At 36.9% G+C, this 15,055-nt stretch overlaps 2 protein-coding genes across 3 annotated transcripts in view; one reads left to right on the top strand and one right to left on the bottom strand.

Moving 5' to 3' along the window:
- LOC134651962 (transmembrane protein 184B) overlaps positions 1-8,312 on the bottom strand; it is a 35,833-nt gene extending 27,521 nt beyond the window's left edge. The window contains exons 1-2 of one of the 2 annotated variants that reach the window (XM_063507105.1): positions 8,037-8,312; positions 5,837-5,996 (exon numbers count right to left, since the gene is read on the bottom strand). In XM_063507105.1, coding sequence (XP_063363175.1) covers positions 5,837-5,995 — 159 coding nt within the window. In that variant the 5' untranslated portion in view covers position 5,996; positions 8,037-8,312. The remainder of the gene's footprint in view (positions 1-5,836; positions 5,997-8,036) is intronic. The other variant, XM_063507104.1, reaches the window with a different exon arrangement.
- Positions 8,313-8,586: 274 nt separating this feature from the next.
- LOC134652409 (cell division cycle protein 27 homolog) lies at positions 8,587-11,807 on the top strand. Its single transcript, XM_063507591.1, has 4 exons — positions 8,587-8,762; positions 8,847-8,922; positions 9,129-9,276; positions 9,393-11,807. The coding sequence occupies exons 1-4, from the start codon at positions 8,739-8,741 to the stop codon at positions 11,275-11,277; spliced, it is 2,133 nt and encodes a 710-aa protein (XP_063363661.1). The 5' UTR covers positions 8,587-8,738; the 3' UTR covers positions 11,278-11,807.
- Positions 11,808-15,055: the final 3,248 nt, after the last annotated feature.

Below are 15,055 nucleotides of genomic sequence, written 5' to 3'. Positions count from 1 at the left end.
AATGGGACTGTAATTTTTGTATCCGATATATAAAATACAAAGATTATAGTCGATCTGACGCGACGCGCTCAGATAGCCTTGGTGAATACACCCCAGAAAATAATCCATAGACTCGGTAAACATACTTGTAAGTAATCGAACACCCTGATGACGCAAAAGAAAGGTCCGCCCAAGGATTCCTGGTCATTCTACGTACTTTTCTCTTTATAAACAAGACTTATTTTGCCTTCGTTTTACTGTAGTCGTTTAACGTTAACTTGATAAGGACGAATGTAACACGATTTTTGTGCAGCCTTCGTGTTGATTGTGTAAAAATCTAAATAAATAAATAACCATGTTCCCTTAGGAAATGAAGAACGTGTTGAATTTTTATGCTTAATGTACTTCCTGCCTACGTTTTCCCAACATTTTTCACTATATAGTTGCTCAAAAAAGGAGCGTACAGGTTTTTAAAAGGGTTGTAAGTGTCCGTACGCTACTATAACAGCTTACCATACCATCAGGCGGGCTCTTTGTTTACTACCAATAATTGTTTGTGACATAGAAATTGGCCCAAAAAATATTTGCTATTAATCAAGAATCTCATTGAAATTCAGATAGAACCAACTTTTACTGTAGACATGACGAGTCCCAGAGGCTCTCAGTGGCAGGTAAACGTCGAGAAACTTCGACGGGCTATAAATAACCTAGCTGCTAGTAAGGTAGCTTGCGAGATCCCAACACAAAAGGCCGTTGTAAGAACGAGATGGATCGCGGCTGCAACCATGCCGCTGGATTCCAAATGACGCAAATTGCACGTAAAAGCAGCAAGTTGGGAGGTCACTTTTTATTTTCTTACGACTCTATTCATAAACGCGCTACAAGCCTCAATTAGCTAATTCGTTTGTCTTAGGGTCGGTTGCATTGCACCAAACCGCCTGTCACCGTTAAAGCGTTCGCTAAATTTTATTGTATGGGAATTTTCATAGTTCTCTGCCGAGTGATGTTGATCAGTCTGTCAAATCTGGTTAGTGTAACTGGCACTTAATTTGTCACTTTGACTGACACACTGACTTATATATTTGTAAGAAAGGGATAAAACATAAATGAACTAGTTGAGGCTTATAAACTTTTTTGAATAAGGGGGTTAGTCTCTATCAACCCCGTTTTTTGTGACGATCATGCATATATTCATATGGTATAATACATGACGGTCAATCCAAGCACGACGAGGCCTGGTTTTCCTAATTACTTAAAAGAAAAACGCATGAGGCGCCACGAGCAGGCGTCCAGGGGGAGCATACACCTGCTGCGTGTGTGGCCGAGGGATCCTCTCTCGTATAGGGCTTTACAGCCACGAACACAAGTGTCGTAACCGAGATGCTGCTTAAACATCTGACACAGATGGTAAAGACCTAAATATTATTATAATACATATAGTCGATCTTTTCAAGACACCATATATAATTTTACACTTAGTTATGATACTTATGATATCTTTCATATTTTGTTGAAACGTCGAAAAGTGACAAACGTTGGTTATCTTCGACAGTACGTACGTCAAGTCTCCGTCCATGACGACGATATTTTACACCGAAATGAGTTTCATTGTGATAAATGGCGGTATTCCCGCCAGCGTAAAGTAGGTCGCCATAAAGAAAATACCTACCCCTTGTTACAAGCATTTTATTACCCAACATTGTTCCTAATATTTCATGCAAATATGTAAGGTGAGGGCGTTTTGAGTAAGATATAGGTTTTAAGAAATTGAAATGTGTATGGGAATACTCATATAAAGTGTTTTAACACAAATATTTGACAATATCAAATTGTAGTTTTAGACATAGAATGATTTGATTTTTATAAGAATATTCTCAGTTTTAAGTCGGCAACAAACGCTAACCTTCCAGGCTATCTATACGTACTTTACTTGTCTAAATCCATTTCCTGTGGAAAGAAGAAAAACTGAAACAAACCTATTCCCCTGCGCACGGAGTCGCGGGCATAGCTAGTAATCTATAATCAGACAGAACTTGACAGTAAGCAATCTGCAGAAGCGGTCTTGCATAACTATCAATGTCATTTCTATCATTATTTTTCATGAAGAGTACGTATACGACGGTAAACACTATCAACAGGTAAATAGTTCGCGTACCGCTCCAATGGCGATAACGACAGGTTGATAACACCTAAAAGAAGGCTAATTGACGTTACGAACACTAATGGCTTGTTATGCTGAGTCTATATTGAAACATTATTATACAGCGGCAAATTTCTTTGTACCTAAAGTAGGGCAAATATTTCCAGCCAGATTAATTGACTGATTAATTGTTATGTACTATGCACAGGCGTCCAACTGTGTAACGATAACAGGCCCTGTTTACTACGTCTCTAAATATATGCAATGGGACGGGGTGCATAAATTCACTATTATCTTTCGGCGTATTCGGGAAAACAAAAGAGTAGGTATGTAAGTAGGAAAATTGCATCAATATTTATCGCGATACTTGGGCGACGGAAAGTGCAGAACCCGATAAGCGGTGGTAATTTGCTTCGAGCGTTTTTCATGCTTCTGATACCTATATACCTAGTATAAGTAATAAAATATCTGGGTGACCGAGCTTCGCTCGGAAAACATATAATAACTCGGAAATGCGCGTTTTCCCAGAGATAAGACCTAGCTAGATCGATTTTTCGCCCCCGAAAACCCCTATATACCAAATTTCATCGAAATCGTTAGAGCCGTTTCCGAGATCCCCGAAATATATATATATATATATATATATATATATATATATAGATAAATAAATAAACAAGAATTGCTCGTTTAAAGGTATTAGATAGATATATATGAAATTAATAAAAACCACTTGATTAAAATAATATTATAAATAAAAAAGCTTGTTTGTTAGGTATAGCGTAAATGCAGAACGGGTAAATAAAAAAACTTTTTACACCGGAATTCATCCCTTAACGAAGTAAAATGATTGAAAGTTAAAAGTTTAGAATACATTTTAAAATTTTGGATTTTGTATCTACGAGAGTATTTAGGAAGGAGGGGTGGGGGGTCCTGTTTAACGACTTGCAGTAAACAACAATAAGCCTACGCTCACATCTCAAGTCATATTAATCATATTATAGATGCACGCACACAAACAAACTAAACTAGGTATTAGTAGTAGTAGTATTTTGCCTTGTTTGTGTGCCTTGCGTCTATAAGATTAATTTAAACGTAAACGTAGGTGCTCTGGAGATAATCACGCATTTCAATGATAACCTGCACGAATCGAAAGAGGAGCACATAAAAACGACCATAAAATAATTATGGCATTTTTGACTAAATCGTGCAAAGCGCGCAACCGCAACGACGCCGTTGATTTTAAAGTTTTTTTTGTCATTAATGTAATTATACGAAAGGGTAACGTATCTTATGATGCCACTGACCTAACCGTATCGTATACCGTATCGTATTACGCTCTATACAGCTACCGAAGTGATTGATCATTGATCAAAGATAAAACAAACTCGGATAGTTTTCACTAATTACGTGTCAATGTAAATGTAAACAAACACCGCTAAACGCAGAAGCAAATAGAGGGATCAATCATGCTTTCTAGTCGCGCTAATTAATCGCAAATGTGAAAACTAATCACAAAAACAACTGACTACTGAGCAAAGAATCGAGGCCGCGCTGCGGGCGGACGCATTAGTCGTACGTTAGTTTATTCTTGTTAAGTATTATATTAATACACAACGCGTGTTAACAAAATGACGACTAATTTGTAGAACAGAATGTAAGATAAAGATTCATCGCTTTCTAATATATACTGAATTATAAAGCTACAAACGCACCAGCGGAGCAGGCGGCGGTCGCGAATGGACTCATAATCTTCATATCTAATCCCAAGAATGAGTGTAGGCACTACGCAACCTAGAGGGGAAACTAGGCGTTGTTGGGATTGGTCCAGTTTCCTCACGATGTTTTCCTTCTCCGAAAAGCGACTGGTAACTATCAAATGATATCTACCAGATCTGATATCGTATACATAAGTTCCGCAAAACTCATTGGTACGAGCCAGGGTTTAGCCTGCGAACTCAGGATCGCACGCTCTTACCTCTAGGCTAGGCTATCAGCGCTTCGCGCATGGCAACGTGAAATCCAGCATAATTTATAATTTTGTAGCATTTCTAAGGTTTGATAAAGACTAGTGAGTCTAATAATAAGACCATTAAAGTGATTATCCCCCCAAACGGTGTTACCTGCGAAATATTATATTTATTTCATTGTTCATGTTATACATAGCGAACATAACATGTATGTCTCAACATATAGCAATAAACGACTAGGCCATCAACCGCAGTAACCCGGACAGGTCAAATGAACCACAAAGTTAACCCCGAGTTAAATGGTGACTGGTCCACGACACCGTTAGATTACTTCCATCGTCGGACGAATTATACGCTCACGGTGTTGTTTTTTACCAACTGTTTGACCCCAACTTATTAAGAAAACAGACAGTTTCGTCAAAAACGGTGTAATTTAGTTGACAAGTAGGTATACGAACGAAATGTTCAAAATTAACTGCACATGCTCTTGCAAATTGAGCACTTAGGTAATAGGTACCTACTTCTGCTGCTGATTGCTCCATGCACATATCATTTAGGTCAAACATCTCGTAATTATGTTAATTTTGTTTATAGTCGATGTATTACGATATAGTCGTAGTCGGCATAACGTAAAAAAAAAATTTTTTTTTTTTACATAAAACGTAATTTAGCAAAGGCACATTGCAGTGAACTCCGCACTAGGCATGGCTATCGCGGGGGTCATGGTCATCACGAGGTACCAATATATTTAATATTAAGCATAAGCAAACATATTTGCATGAAGCCAATAGTGTGAACTTGTATGTGTGTAAGCTTGTTGTGAGGAGGGAGTGAAATGTGTGCGAGTGAAATCTATAAGTATAATGTAATCCAAAAGTTTGTTTGGATTTATTTGTGCGATCATCACATACGCCTCGTCCCTATTCAAGTAGACAGTAACATTGTCTGTACGGTTAATCCTGTCTTGCAAAAGGTGTACATTTTAAACTAAAATCAGCTTTGAACTAAACCAGTTACGATAAGGCGGAAGCCCTATCTATACATCAAGATGTCGGTGTTCATTATGCATATAGTATATGCAATGTCTATCAGCTACCTTCCTTAATGTCACTTTATGTAGGTAACTTGTGATGGGTATTGGACATTGGTAGCAGAAATTGCCCAAAATATTATGAATTTATGACATCTGAATCAGAACATAATCTTTTATAAAGATGATGACTGCAAACTTAACATAACCATGTCACAACACCTAACTGTAGTAATCTCCTTTCCTATCTTCTCTTGTTTAACTTAAATCACACTTTGCCGTATTAATATGAGTAAGGAGAAAGAGAAAGCCTATATATTATACCTAAAAAAATTGAGGTGATGAATACCTCGTAGATAGTCCTCTGCAATCAATTTTTTTTGCAGCTGCAGCCTGCAACCCTAAATATTAGGGATCGTAAAAAATTAATGACTTGGACGATTCCCAATTAGACTTTTTGGCCAGTTACGATTGTTATTTATGGGGTGTACTTGTAGAAAAAAAACGAAAAAGCCTACAAAACATATCCTGGTCACGGCACCAAATTGTAAACTTAACCTTTCATATCTCTTCCAATTTTAACGTGTAATTTCTAATTATTTGCCAATCTAACTCCACACTTGACATTTCCGCGACTTTAACATGAATCGTCACTTTTGTTGCAGCTTCTTATACCGTCATTTACATATTACGCGGATGATAAATATTATTCGTAAATACCTGTTGGCAAGTGATAAAAAGCGCGGTCCATACGAAGATCCCAGCGATTATCTGAGCAGTCTGAGTCTGCAGGAACATCGGCTGCTGCAGGGGCTCCAGCAGACTGTGCGTTTTCTCCATCGGCTGAGCCGATACCGGGATCGTCTCGGTCACATTCATCCTGAAATAAAATGACTAGGTTATCCCCTTATTAGATAATTCACAAAGGAAATTGATAAAATGAAACCACTAACACCAAAATACAAACTTGGCAAACACACATGCAACATGCATGCATGCGCATGGTAAACGTAACATTGGTGTGTCTGAATCAAATTTATAATTTTTTCAATAGAAATATACATATAACAACCACCACAAGACAGTCAATGTCAAGCAATAAAAAAAAATGGATATAATATCGATTTTAATTACCAGTAGTTGATTTTATGCAGCATTTTCAATGATATAGTTTATTTTTGTTTTACATAAGTCGACTAATGAGTATTCCTTTACTGCACAATCACAAAATCAGAATGCTAGTAAAAATTTTGGAATATTGAACTTTAGTACACTCCAATAGAGTTCAAATCTTGATTTGAATTTATACTTGTACAGGTAAGTTGGAATTTTGATAGTACACTTACCAACTTGTAATATTGGCTGCTATTTTTTCAACTTGACATATGAATGCCAGATCAAGTCAGGTTTTTATTTCATAAACTGTAATAATCCTGTTAATTATGTACTGATATTTTATTATCACAATATTATTACTCATTCCTAATGTCTAAGAAGTGGGTGGTTGTGATGATAAGATATAGTGTTGAATACACTTACAGATTGTCAAATAAAAAGAAACATTTATACTCTTGGTATTTGCAATAACATGTATGTATACATTGTATTAAACTCAAAACCAAATAGGTACTTATAATGTAATTCATAAATATCTGTTGAATATAACATGTGTAATGGTCTGTTCATTACAAAGATACGAAATATAACAGAATTTTGCTAGATTTTATAATTAAAAAGTAACTCTCTTTTTTTTTCAAAAGCGAATAGCAAATTTGTTTGAATACTACCCAATCAAACCTAGTAAGTCATAAATTGGGACCGTTTTAAATGTATTTCATACAATAAAAATGAATTAATAACACTAAATTTCATAAAAATATATTTAATATTTAATTCTCAAGGTGTTGTTTCCTTTGAGTAATTGTTATGCTTAGGCCCACTTGCACCATTCCACTAACCCAGGGTTAACCGGCTAAACATGAATTTACCATGGATACCAGTACAATTTGACACTATGTTAACGGTTTAACCGCTTAACCACGGGTTAGTGGGCCTTAGCAAAATTAGTCATAACGGTTGTAGTTATATTTTACATAGTGTAAACAATTGTTGGTGAAGCAATAAATATAAAATAAAATAAAATCAACTCAATACGCAATCATGGGTTTATTTATGATGTTGAGAAAATCCAAATGTTATGGTTATTAAATGTTTATTTGCTAATTGTATATAACTTTATGTAAGATGCAATTTTATTGCATATGAAGAAATAAGTTAGGAAAACACTTTAATATCTCATCTATTTATGATAGCTATACAATATTTTGAATAGTGGTGATGAGGTAGGTAGGTACTTTTATGTTATTGTCATCTAACAATTGTCTTAAGAATATTGTTCTTAACTTGGGTATTTTTATTCTTCACTATTATGAATAGGTGTGTTACAATAACAAAACAAACAATTAAATGACGTCACGTGCCTCAAGGCGCAAATTAACAGCTGCACAAACAGGCAGCTCTAATTTTCTGACTTGAAATTCTGCAATTTTTGCCTTTATGATATGACTTATTAAGAGAAACTTGATTCAGTAATTATTTCCTTCTTCCTGGTGACTTAGTTGCTTGTCTAATAGCCATTACGAATCACCTACATGGTAACTAGAACGTATTCATTTCCTGGGAATCTCCTACTATTATATTTTAGTAGATTAAGCAAGGTTTCAACAGAAACAATAACAAGCTCCGAATTGCGAAAGGAGCTTAAAGCTGGAGGTCACACGTCTTGACATTATCTTGTTTGGGGTACTCCACACAGAAGAGTGAAGGGCGATTAGTTCCGTTAGTGACGCACAACACGATTTCATAGCCTTAATTGTAACCAAGTCCAGCGCCCTAGGGAAAATCGCTCGTCAAGGTTTACCTGTATGATGCGTAATCCACGTCTTCTAACTACTGCAATTCCGTTTTTCTTCTAGCAGATGTCATTCGTAATCAACACTGCACATATTGTTCGCACCACTGTACACACAATCTCATCGATTTTCCTCGCGTTAATACACTATAACTTTAAAATTCACAAACAACACAATCCTGCTATCACTTGAAAAACACAAAAGAAAATCTAGGAGTCCCTCAGTTTCTTCGCGTATTCACAATAAATAAAGAACCATACGACTATTCGTTTTCGTGCAATCGTTCCATAACTACCATAGACAATGTGAAATCTTCAGCTGTTTGAGATACAAGTAAAACATGAGTAAAACCATTGTGATTGCAGACAATGACGCTGACTGTGTTGAAGGCAAGTTGAAGGTAAAATAAATAAATAAACATTTTTATGTATTCTAAAACACTGAAAAATATCTAAAGTCCATTAAAATTAAAAATTATATGCATTAAAACATTTTGAATTCAAAATTAAACATTTTTTTTGATAAATTTTTAAAACTGGCGAGCGCAAAGCTTTCGTAATCAAACCATAGACAATTAACAAACTGAAATGAAAATGTCCGTCTAATGATACGTTTTATCTTTATTTTGTGACTATAATAATCGTTGGTTGCGATGTTGAATATTTGCTTTGGGAGTGTATAGAATCCTAAAGCTTTATAATATCATCAAAATGATTGTCCAAGAACCTATACAGGTAAGCAGGAAATCACTTTCCAGTGTAGCTGTCAAGGTGTTCCTATCTTAGATTTTTACACATAAACACCGTTTTGTTCCACAGGTTATCATTTGGGATTGTTTGAACAATTATGAATATGACAACGCTATATTCTTGGCCGAAAGATTACATGCTGAAGGTAAACATTTTCATCTAATTGATTTTTTCTTTTGCTGTCAGAGTTATCACTTCAAAGTTTTGCTAATATTGGTAATAGTACCACTGGTGGTAATGAGGATTATCGATTGCCACATGTTGCTATAATTAGAGTTTTCTATGCTTATGTATACAGTGGGAATATTCCGCAGAATATGTGTTAAAAATAATAATAATCTTGTGTTCTAGTTGGATCAGAAGAAACAGCTTTCCTTTTGGGAACATGCTACTACAGATGTGCGCGGCTGAATGAGGCTCACCACTTGCTACAAAATATACCACTGACCATACCCCAGGCGAGGTTCCTTCTGGCAAAGTGTTCTATAGAATTGAAAAAGTAAGTAGTCCATTCATAATACCATTATAACTTGATTTTCTACTGTGTAACAGCATAATAGTCTGATTATGTTGTAGTTATCACTTAGCTAATGTAACTAATCTCATTAATTCCAGTTACAAAGATGCAGAAGTGGTATTGGGATCCAACATTGAGATGGTGGCGTCTGAATTTGGGGAACAGGCTCCATATGCACTGCAACTCCTCGCCCACATCTTCAACATCACAGAGAGGAGAAGTAAAGCCACGGACGCACTCCGGAAGGCTCTATCACTCAATCCATTCATGTGGAGCTCTTTTGCGGATTTGTGTAATTTAGGTGTGAAAGTAGATCCACATCAAGTATTCCAAATGAATAACACTGACTTTTCATTTGGTGTGACCACATTTGTGAATCTAGTCAACAACTCTGAAAATATTTCATTTGTTAATAGCAACATTCCTAATAATACTAGTATCAGTATGAATGCTAATGTGACTCCAATGAATAATGTGGCTCCTCGGAGTCCTATGACCATGTCCACCAGCATCACACCCGAGACGCAGGCCCCTGTGAAACGTATGCACAGTGTCTTTAGTGGGCTAGCACCAATACAATTCTCCCCCTCATTTGGTATGTTACCAATGGAAGAATCTCCCGTTTTGTATACTCCCACACTCACCGACTCAAATGAGCAAAAGGCCATACCTAAAATAGTAAACTCCTTAAGAGCACAAATGGGGCAGCTAAAAGATGCAGTATTCAGTCCTACACCTAGATGTACGTTGGGCCCGGCCCCTCGGCGGTCATCGCGGCTATTCAGCAACAACAGTAGTTATTCAGTTAAAGAGAACAACAAATCACCGAGCAGAAAGTTTGTAGCACCTAAAAGTCCGTCTAGGAAAAATAAGCAGCGGACTGCTAAAAACAACATCAAAACAAATTCTGTTGAAACTAATGAGAGGTCGAAATCTATAGAAACAGTAACACCCACTCTTACGCCAAAGAGCTCTAATGGAGTAGCATTATTAAATTTAATGAGAGAGTTAGGAGATGCTTACAAGGCATTAGCATTCTTGGATTGTAAAAATGCTATCAAACTATTTCAAGATATACCCGCTAAGCAGTTAGCATCACCGTGGGTTCAGACTATGATTGCTCGGGCACATTATGAGATGGCTCAGTATGAAGCTGCAGCAAAAGTATTTGCAGAAATAAGGAAAACCCATCCTTGTCGGACTGAAGGAATGGATATTTATAGCACTTGCCTGTGGCACTTGCAGCGCGAGGCACAGTTGTCTGCATTGGCTCAAGAGTTAGTAGAAATGGATAGGAGCGATCCTATTGCCTGGTTGGTATCCGGCAACTGTTTCTCTCTTCATAAAGAACGAGAAACTGCTCTTAAATTCTTTAAAAGAGCTGTTCAAATGGATCCCTACGCATCTTACGCCCATGCTTTATTAGGACATGAGTATGCAGTAGCCGAGGAAACAGATAAAGCACTCGCTAGCTTTAGAACTGCAGTCAGTATTGATCCCCGTAATTATGTAGCGTGGTTTGGTATAGCGACGGTGTATGCGCGACAGGAGCGTTGGAAAGCGTCAGAAGTTCACATACGGCGTGCGCTGACCATTCATCCCCACTCGGGAGTCTTAAGATGTCAACTAGGGCTCGCTCAGGCAGCTTTAGGTAAAATGGACAGAGCCCTCTCAACACTAGAGCGGGCCGTACAACTGGACACAGAGAACCCCCTGTGCAGGTTCCACAGAGCATCGGTCTTGCTGCGCGCTGGAAGACCGCAAGATGCATTGGCAGATCTACATCACTTGAAGGACATAGCTCCGAGAGAATCATTAGTATATTATTTACTTGGCAAGGTTCATAGCGAGCTTGGTAACAAGCACTTGGCACTTATGCATTTCAGCTGGGCGACAGATTTAGACCCGAAAGGCACGGGAGGTCACATCAAAGAAGGCTTCGATCCATCAAAGCAGGAGGACCCACCAGAGAGATCGACTTAGTTCTCTGCTGGTAATGAACGCCGATGACAGGCAGGCGCGTTGACTGATCCATGTAAATATCGCGCTCACCGTTCGAGCTCTTATCGACACCAAATCTTCCAAATATAGCTTTATGGAGCTTGATAGGTGTGTGGTGGCATTTAGCTGCTATAGTAGTAAGGGCGTATCTGGATTTGTTTATATGTATAGTATAAGTTGTGGATATTCCTAATGACATCCTAGATTATGTAACTTGTATATCAAATTGAACTCCTAAAGTATGCATATAATTTATAAATGATGCTTTTGAAAGATCGAAGAGACTCGGGGCCTTGATCTCAAATGAAGTTAATTCGACGCTGTATGAAAATCGAATAATGATGCAAATATTTTTTATTTATTAATGCCATAAAAATTCGTGATACTGTTAACCGAGTGCTACAACCATGTTGTTTGGGGGTTTGTGTAAGTATCTTCTTTTGTACAAAGGCAGAGTGGTGTGATACCAGGCCCCTGGTTCACCAACTGACAATTGTCTGATATTGACAATTCACCATCACCATACATTGCTGGTCCAGCAAGTTCTTAAACCTTGACACTATACAGGCTGGCCCATTTAGATCGGTCAATATGGAAAAATCTCAAACTATAAGACATACGGCGATCTCTTCTTAGGAACCATGTCATCAATTTTAGTAACAAGAAAAACTGCATTCATACATTTAAAAAATAATGTATGTAAAATGTATTGAAAAAAATGGTGGTAATTTCGAAAACTTACTAATAAAAATTAAAGGAAACAATGCATTTTATTCATTTCAGACATCATGTTTCATAGTAACCTTTACTGCTTAAGACCTATACAATCGATATCTAAATAGAAATAGTGTTTTTTTTTTCAAAATGTCCGGGTGGTGTCTCGATTCCCAAGCTGAGTACACTTTTGTTTTTTAATTGTATGAATGCAGTTTTACTTGTTACTAAAATCAATGACATGGTTCCTAAGAAGAGATAGCCGTGTCTTATAGTTTCAGATTTTTCCATACTGACCGATCTAAATGGGCCACCCTGTATATACCATCGTTACTTACCGACCTAGAAATATACAGGAAAATGTCAGTGACCAGACACTGTAAGATTGGTGAAATGAGGCCAGCTCATGTAGTTTGTAGAAATTCTTATGTCGAGAACCGCTGGCGGTGTTCCAATGTATGTCTAATGCTGATAATTACGCTCTTAACTATAAGTATTTATAACCTGAACTGTTTGAGCTATGCATGTAGACATTATTGCCACGTGAAGGTGTCAAGCTCGCTGGGAATCCCACTTTCTGGTCTTTTTTTTTTATTAGTTATTTATTACACAAAAGTTACAACTTTTTTGTTAAGGACAAAGCTCCACAAAACTACATTTGTTTGACTGTGGAGTCGCATTATTCTATACTTAAATAAATTTATGTTATAAGTAATAGGCTTACATTGGGAGTTATAATACTAGGTAATGTCATGAATACTCTATAGGGCAACACATTCCCCTATAGTGTATTCAAGAGATACATTTTAAGACTTTTTTAATCTACTTTTTTTGGGTTCTTTTACTAAGGCAACCTTGTCATGTAAGGCCAAGATAGACTCATGTTTTGATGCATCACAAAATATACCTTTATAAATTACAGCGGACTCCTTACTATAACCTGCATTACTTATCTTTTGAACAATAACATAAGTATAAAGTAACCTAAATAAAATTAAAACTACCTAAAAAACTAAAACTACTACTTAAAAAAGGAAGACTAAAAATTTAAATCTAAAGAGGGCCCCCTATTTAAGTACATGCAGTCAGCACCAAAATTAGGCTAGACGTATAAAAATAAAATGATATAGATTGGTCAAGCAGATCTTGACAGTAGAAAAAGGCGCCAAATTTGAAAAATGTAGGGGCGAAGGGATATCGTCCCATAAAAAAATTGAATTTCGCGCCTTTTTTTAATGACAAGGTCTGCTTGACCATCTATACGTACGCTGCTGCTGACTGTACCAAACTGGCATTCCAGTATCATAGCACTCAATAGTTGACAAAACAAAAAGTGGGGTTACCAGGGAGTAAGGCAAAAAAGAAGCACAATGCACAGCGGAATGCAAAGAGACGAGGGGTTACCATTTATAGTTTGTAGCTTTCTAATAGACCCCGAAGGCTAATCCTATTGTCTATTGTTCAGTAAAACCGCACGTGCTACTTACCTGCAAAAAAGGGTCCTAATTATTCTATTTGGCACCTGAGCGCGGGCTAGTCCAACGCTCAAAAAACCAATGTAGGTGCGCTCTCCGATAACGCGCCTTTGTTACGCATCTCGATGACACATTTTAGACTGGTTCTGTAGCGTTCGACTCGCCGGCACTCAGTAACCGAAGTACCGATTTTTTATGCAGGTGGTTGTGGCACGTGGCACGAGCGGTTTTTCTTAACAATAGACAATAGGATTAGCCTTCGGGGTCTATTAGAAAGCTACAAACTATACCAGATTCGAGTTAAGAAGTAGATTTGTCTAGTAAACTTGGTAAGGAGATCGCCCAAGAACCAATTTGAAATCAACTTGTAGTTCAAGAATAGAAGGTTGCCAGTATCTTAGTTTATAGTGCATGGAATCATTTTCGTGTATTCTCCTTGTGTTTGTACAATAACAATTAACTACTTATAGCACTGTTTGTCATGTAAAATCACCAGGACAGGCTTGATTTAAACCACCTCTAATTACGTGTATGAATTAAAATAAATAGAACTGATGTAATATTAAGGTGCCTTTTATTTAAAAACATATTATAGAGACAAATGTTTATTAGGACACTAGTTGACATTTTCTTAATTTATAATTCATTTATCACATCGCAACTTTCTTTCACACATCCGATTACAAGTACAACATTATTTATAGATGACGAATTATTTTAATACATTTGTTTTAATAAAAACAGAATGAAGATATAGATCATATTGGAAATATGCGTTAAATATGATCATTTGTATGGACATTCAATGTATATGAACCATCTGACAATCACAAAGTAACCAAGTTGTAAGTTCTAGAGAAGTTATACAAACTTATGTGATTTTAATATCAACCAACTTCATATGAACTTGCTGATTGATTAAAACTAGTAATCAAATATACACATAATCTTCTCTATACTTCAGAGAATACACAATTGACATTTTAGACTACTTTGTCTGCAACTACAGTAAAACCCGCTTAATACGATCACGTTTAATACGATTTCCCGCATAATACGCCATTTTACGCCGGTCCCTGCAACTTTAGGCGTGTTTTCATACGTTTTGTCACGGTTAATACGACTCGCGACCCGCTTATATTATTACTTACCCGTCCCGTTACGCACCATCTGCACGTTTGTGTTATTGACATAACCGTCGTATTGTTATGCAATACGCCGTTAGCCAACATTTTTTATGTGTTTATTACCTCCCTTAGGTTTTTTTTGTTTTGTCTAATATCCTTTGTCAGGTCCTTATCAGCGTGAGAATGCAATGCCATCTGCTTGATCGTTACGGACCACGGAATGCAAGCTATCGCTCCCAGATTTATTGACACTATTTGCAGTCAGTTACTCATTAGTGTTCCTAGATTAATTAACCGCGTGTGAACTTATACCTACCTACACTTAGATTTCATTCGCTCCTTATCACCGCAATTATATATTTTGGGCTTCACGTTTATTACGCTTTCCCGTTTAAGACGCTTTTTTTGCTAGGTCCCCTCGGAATCGTCTTAAGCGGGTTCTAC

This window comes from Cydia amplana, chromosome 11 (assembly GCF_948474715.1).
Source record: "Cydia amplana chromosome 11, ilCydAmpl1.1, whole genome shotgun sequence".
NCBI lineage: Eukaryota > Metazoa > Arthropoda > Insecta > Lepidoptera > Tortricidae > Cydia > Cydia amplana.
Note: the sequence above shows the minus strand (reverse complement) of the source record. Positions and strands in the feature narration are given on the sequence as shown.

Excerpts from the sequence above, each read along its gene's own strand:
- LOC134652409 (XM_063507591.1), top strand. The coding sequence starts at position 8,739 with ATGATTGTCCAAGAACCTATACAG. Across the intron at positions 8,763-8,846 it reads TTGTCCAAGAACCTATACAG|GTTATCATTTGGGATTGTTT; the intron begins GTAAGCAGGAAA and ends TTTGTTCCACAG. Across the intron at positions 9,277-9,392 it reads TGTTCTATAGAATTGAAAAA|TTACAAAGATGCAGAAGTGG; the intron begins GTAAGTAGTCCA and ends CATTAATTCCAG.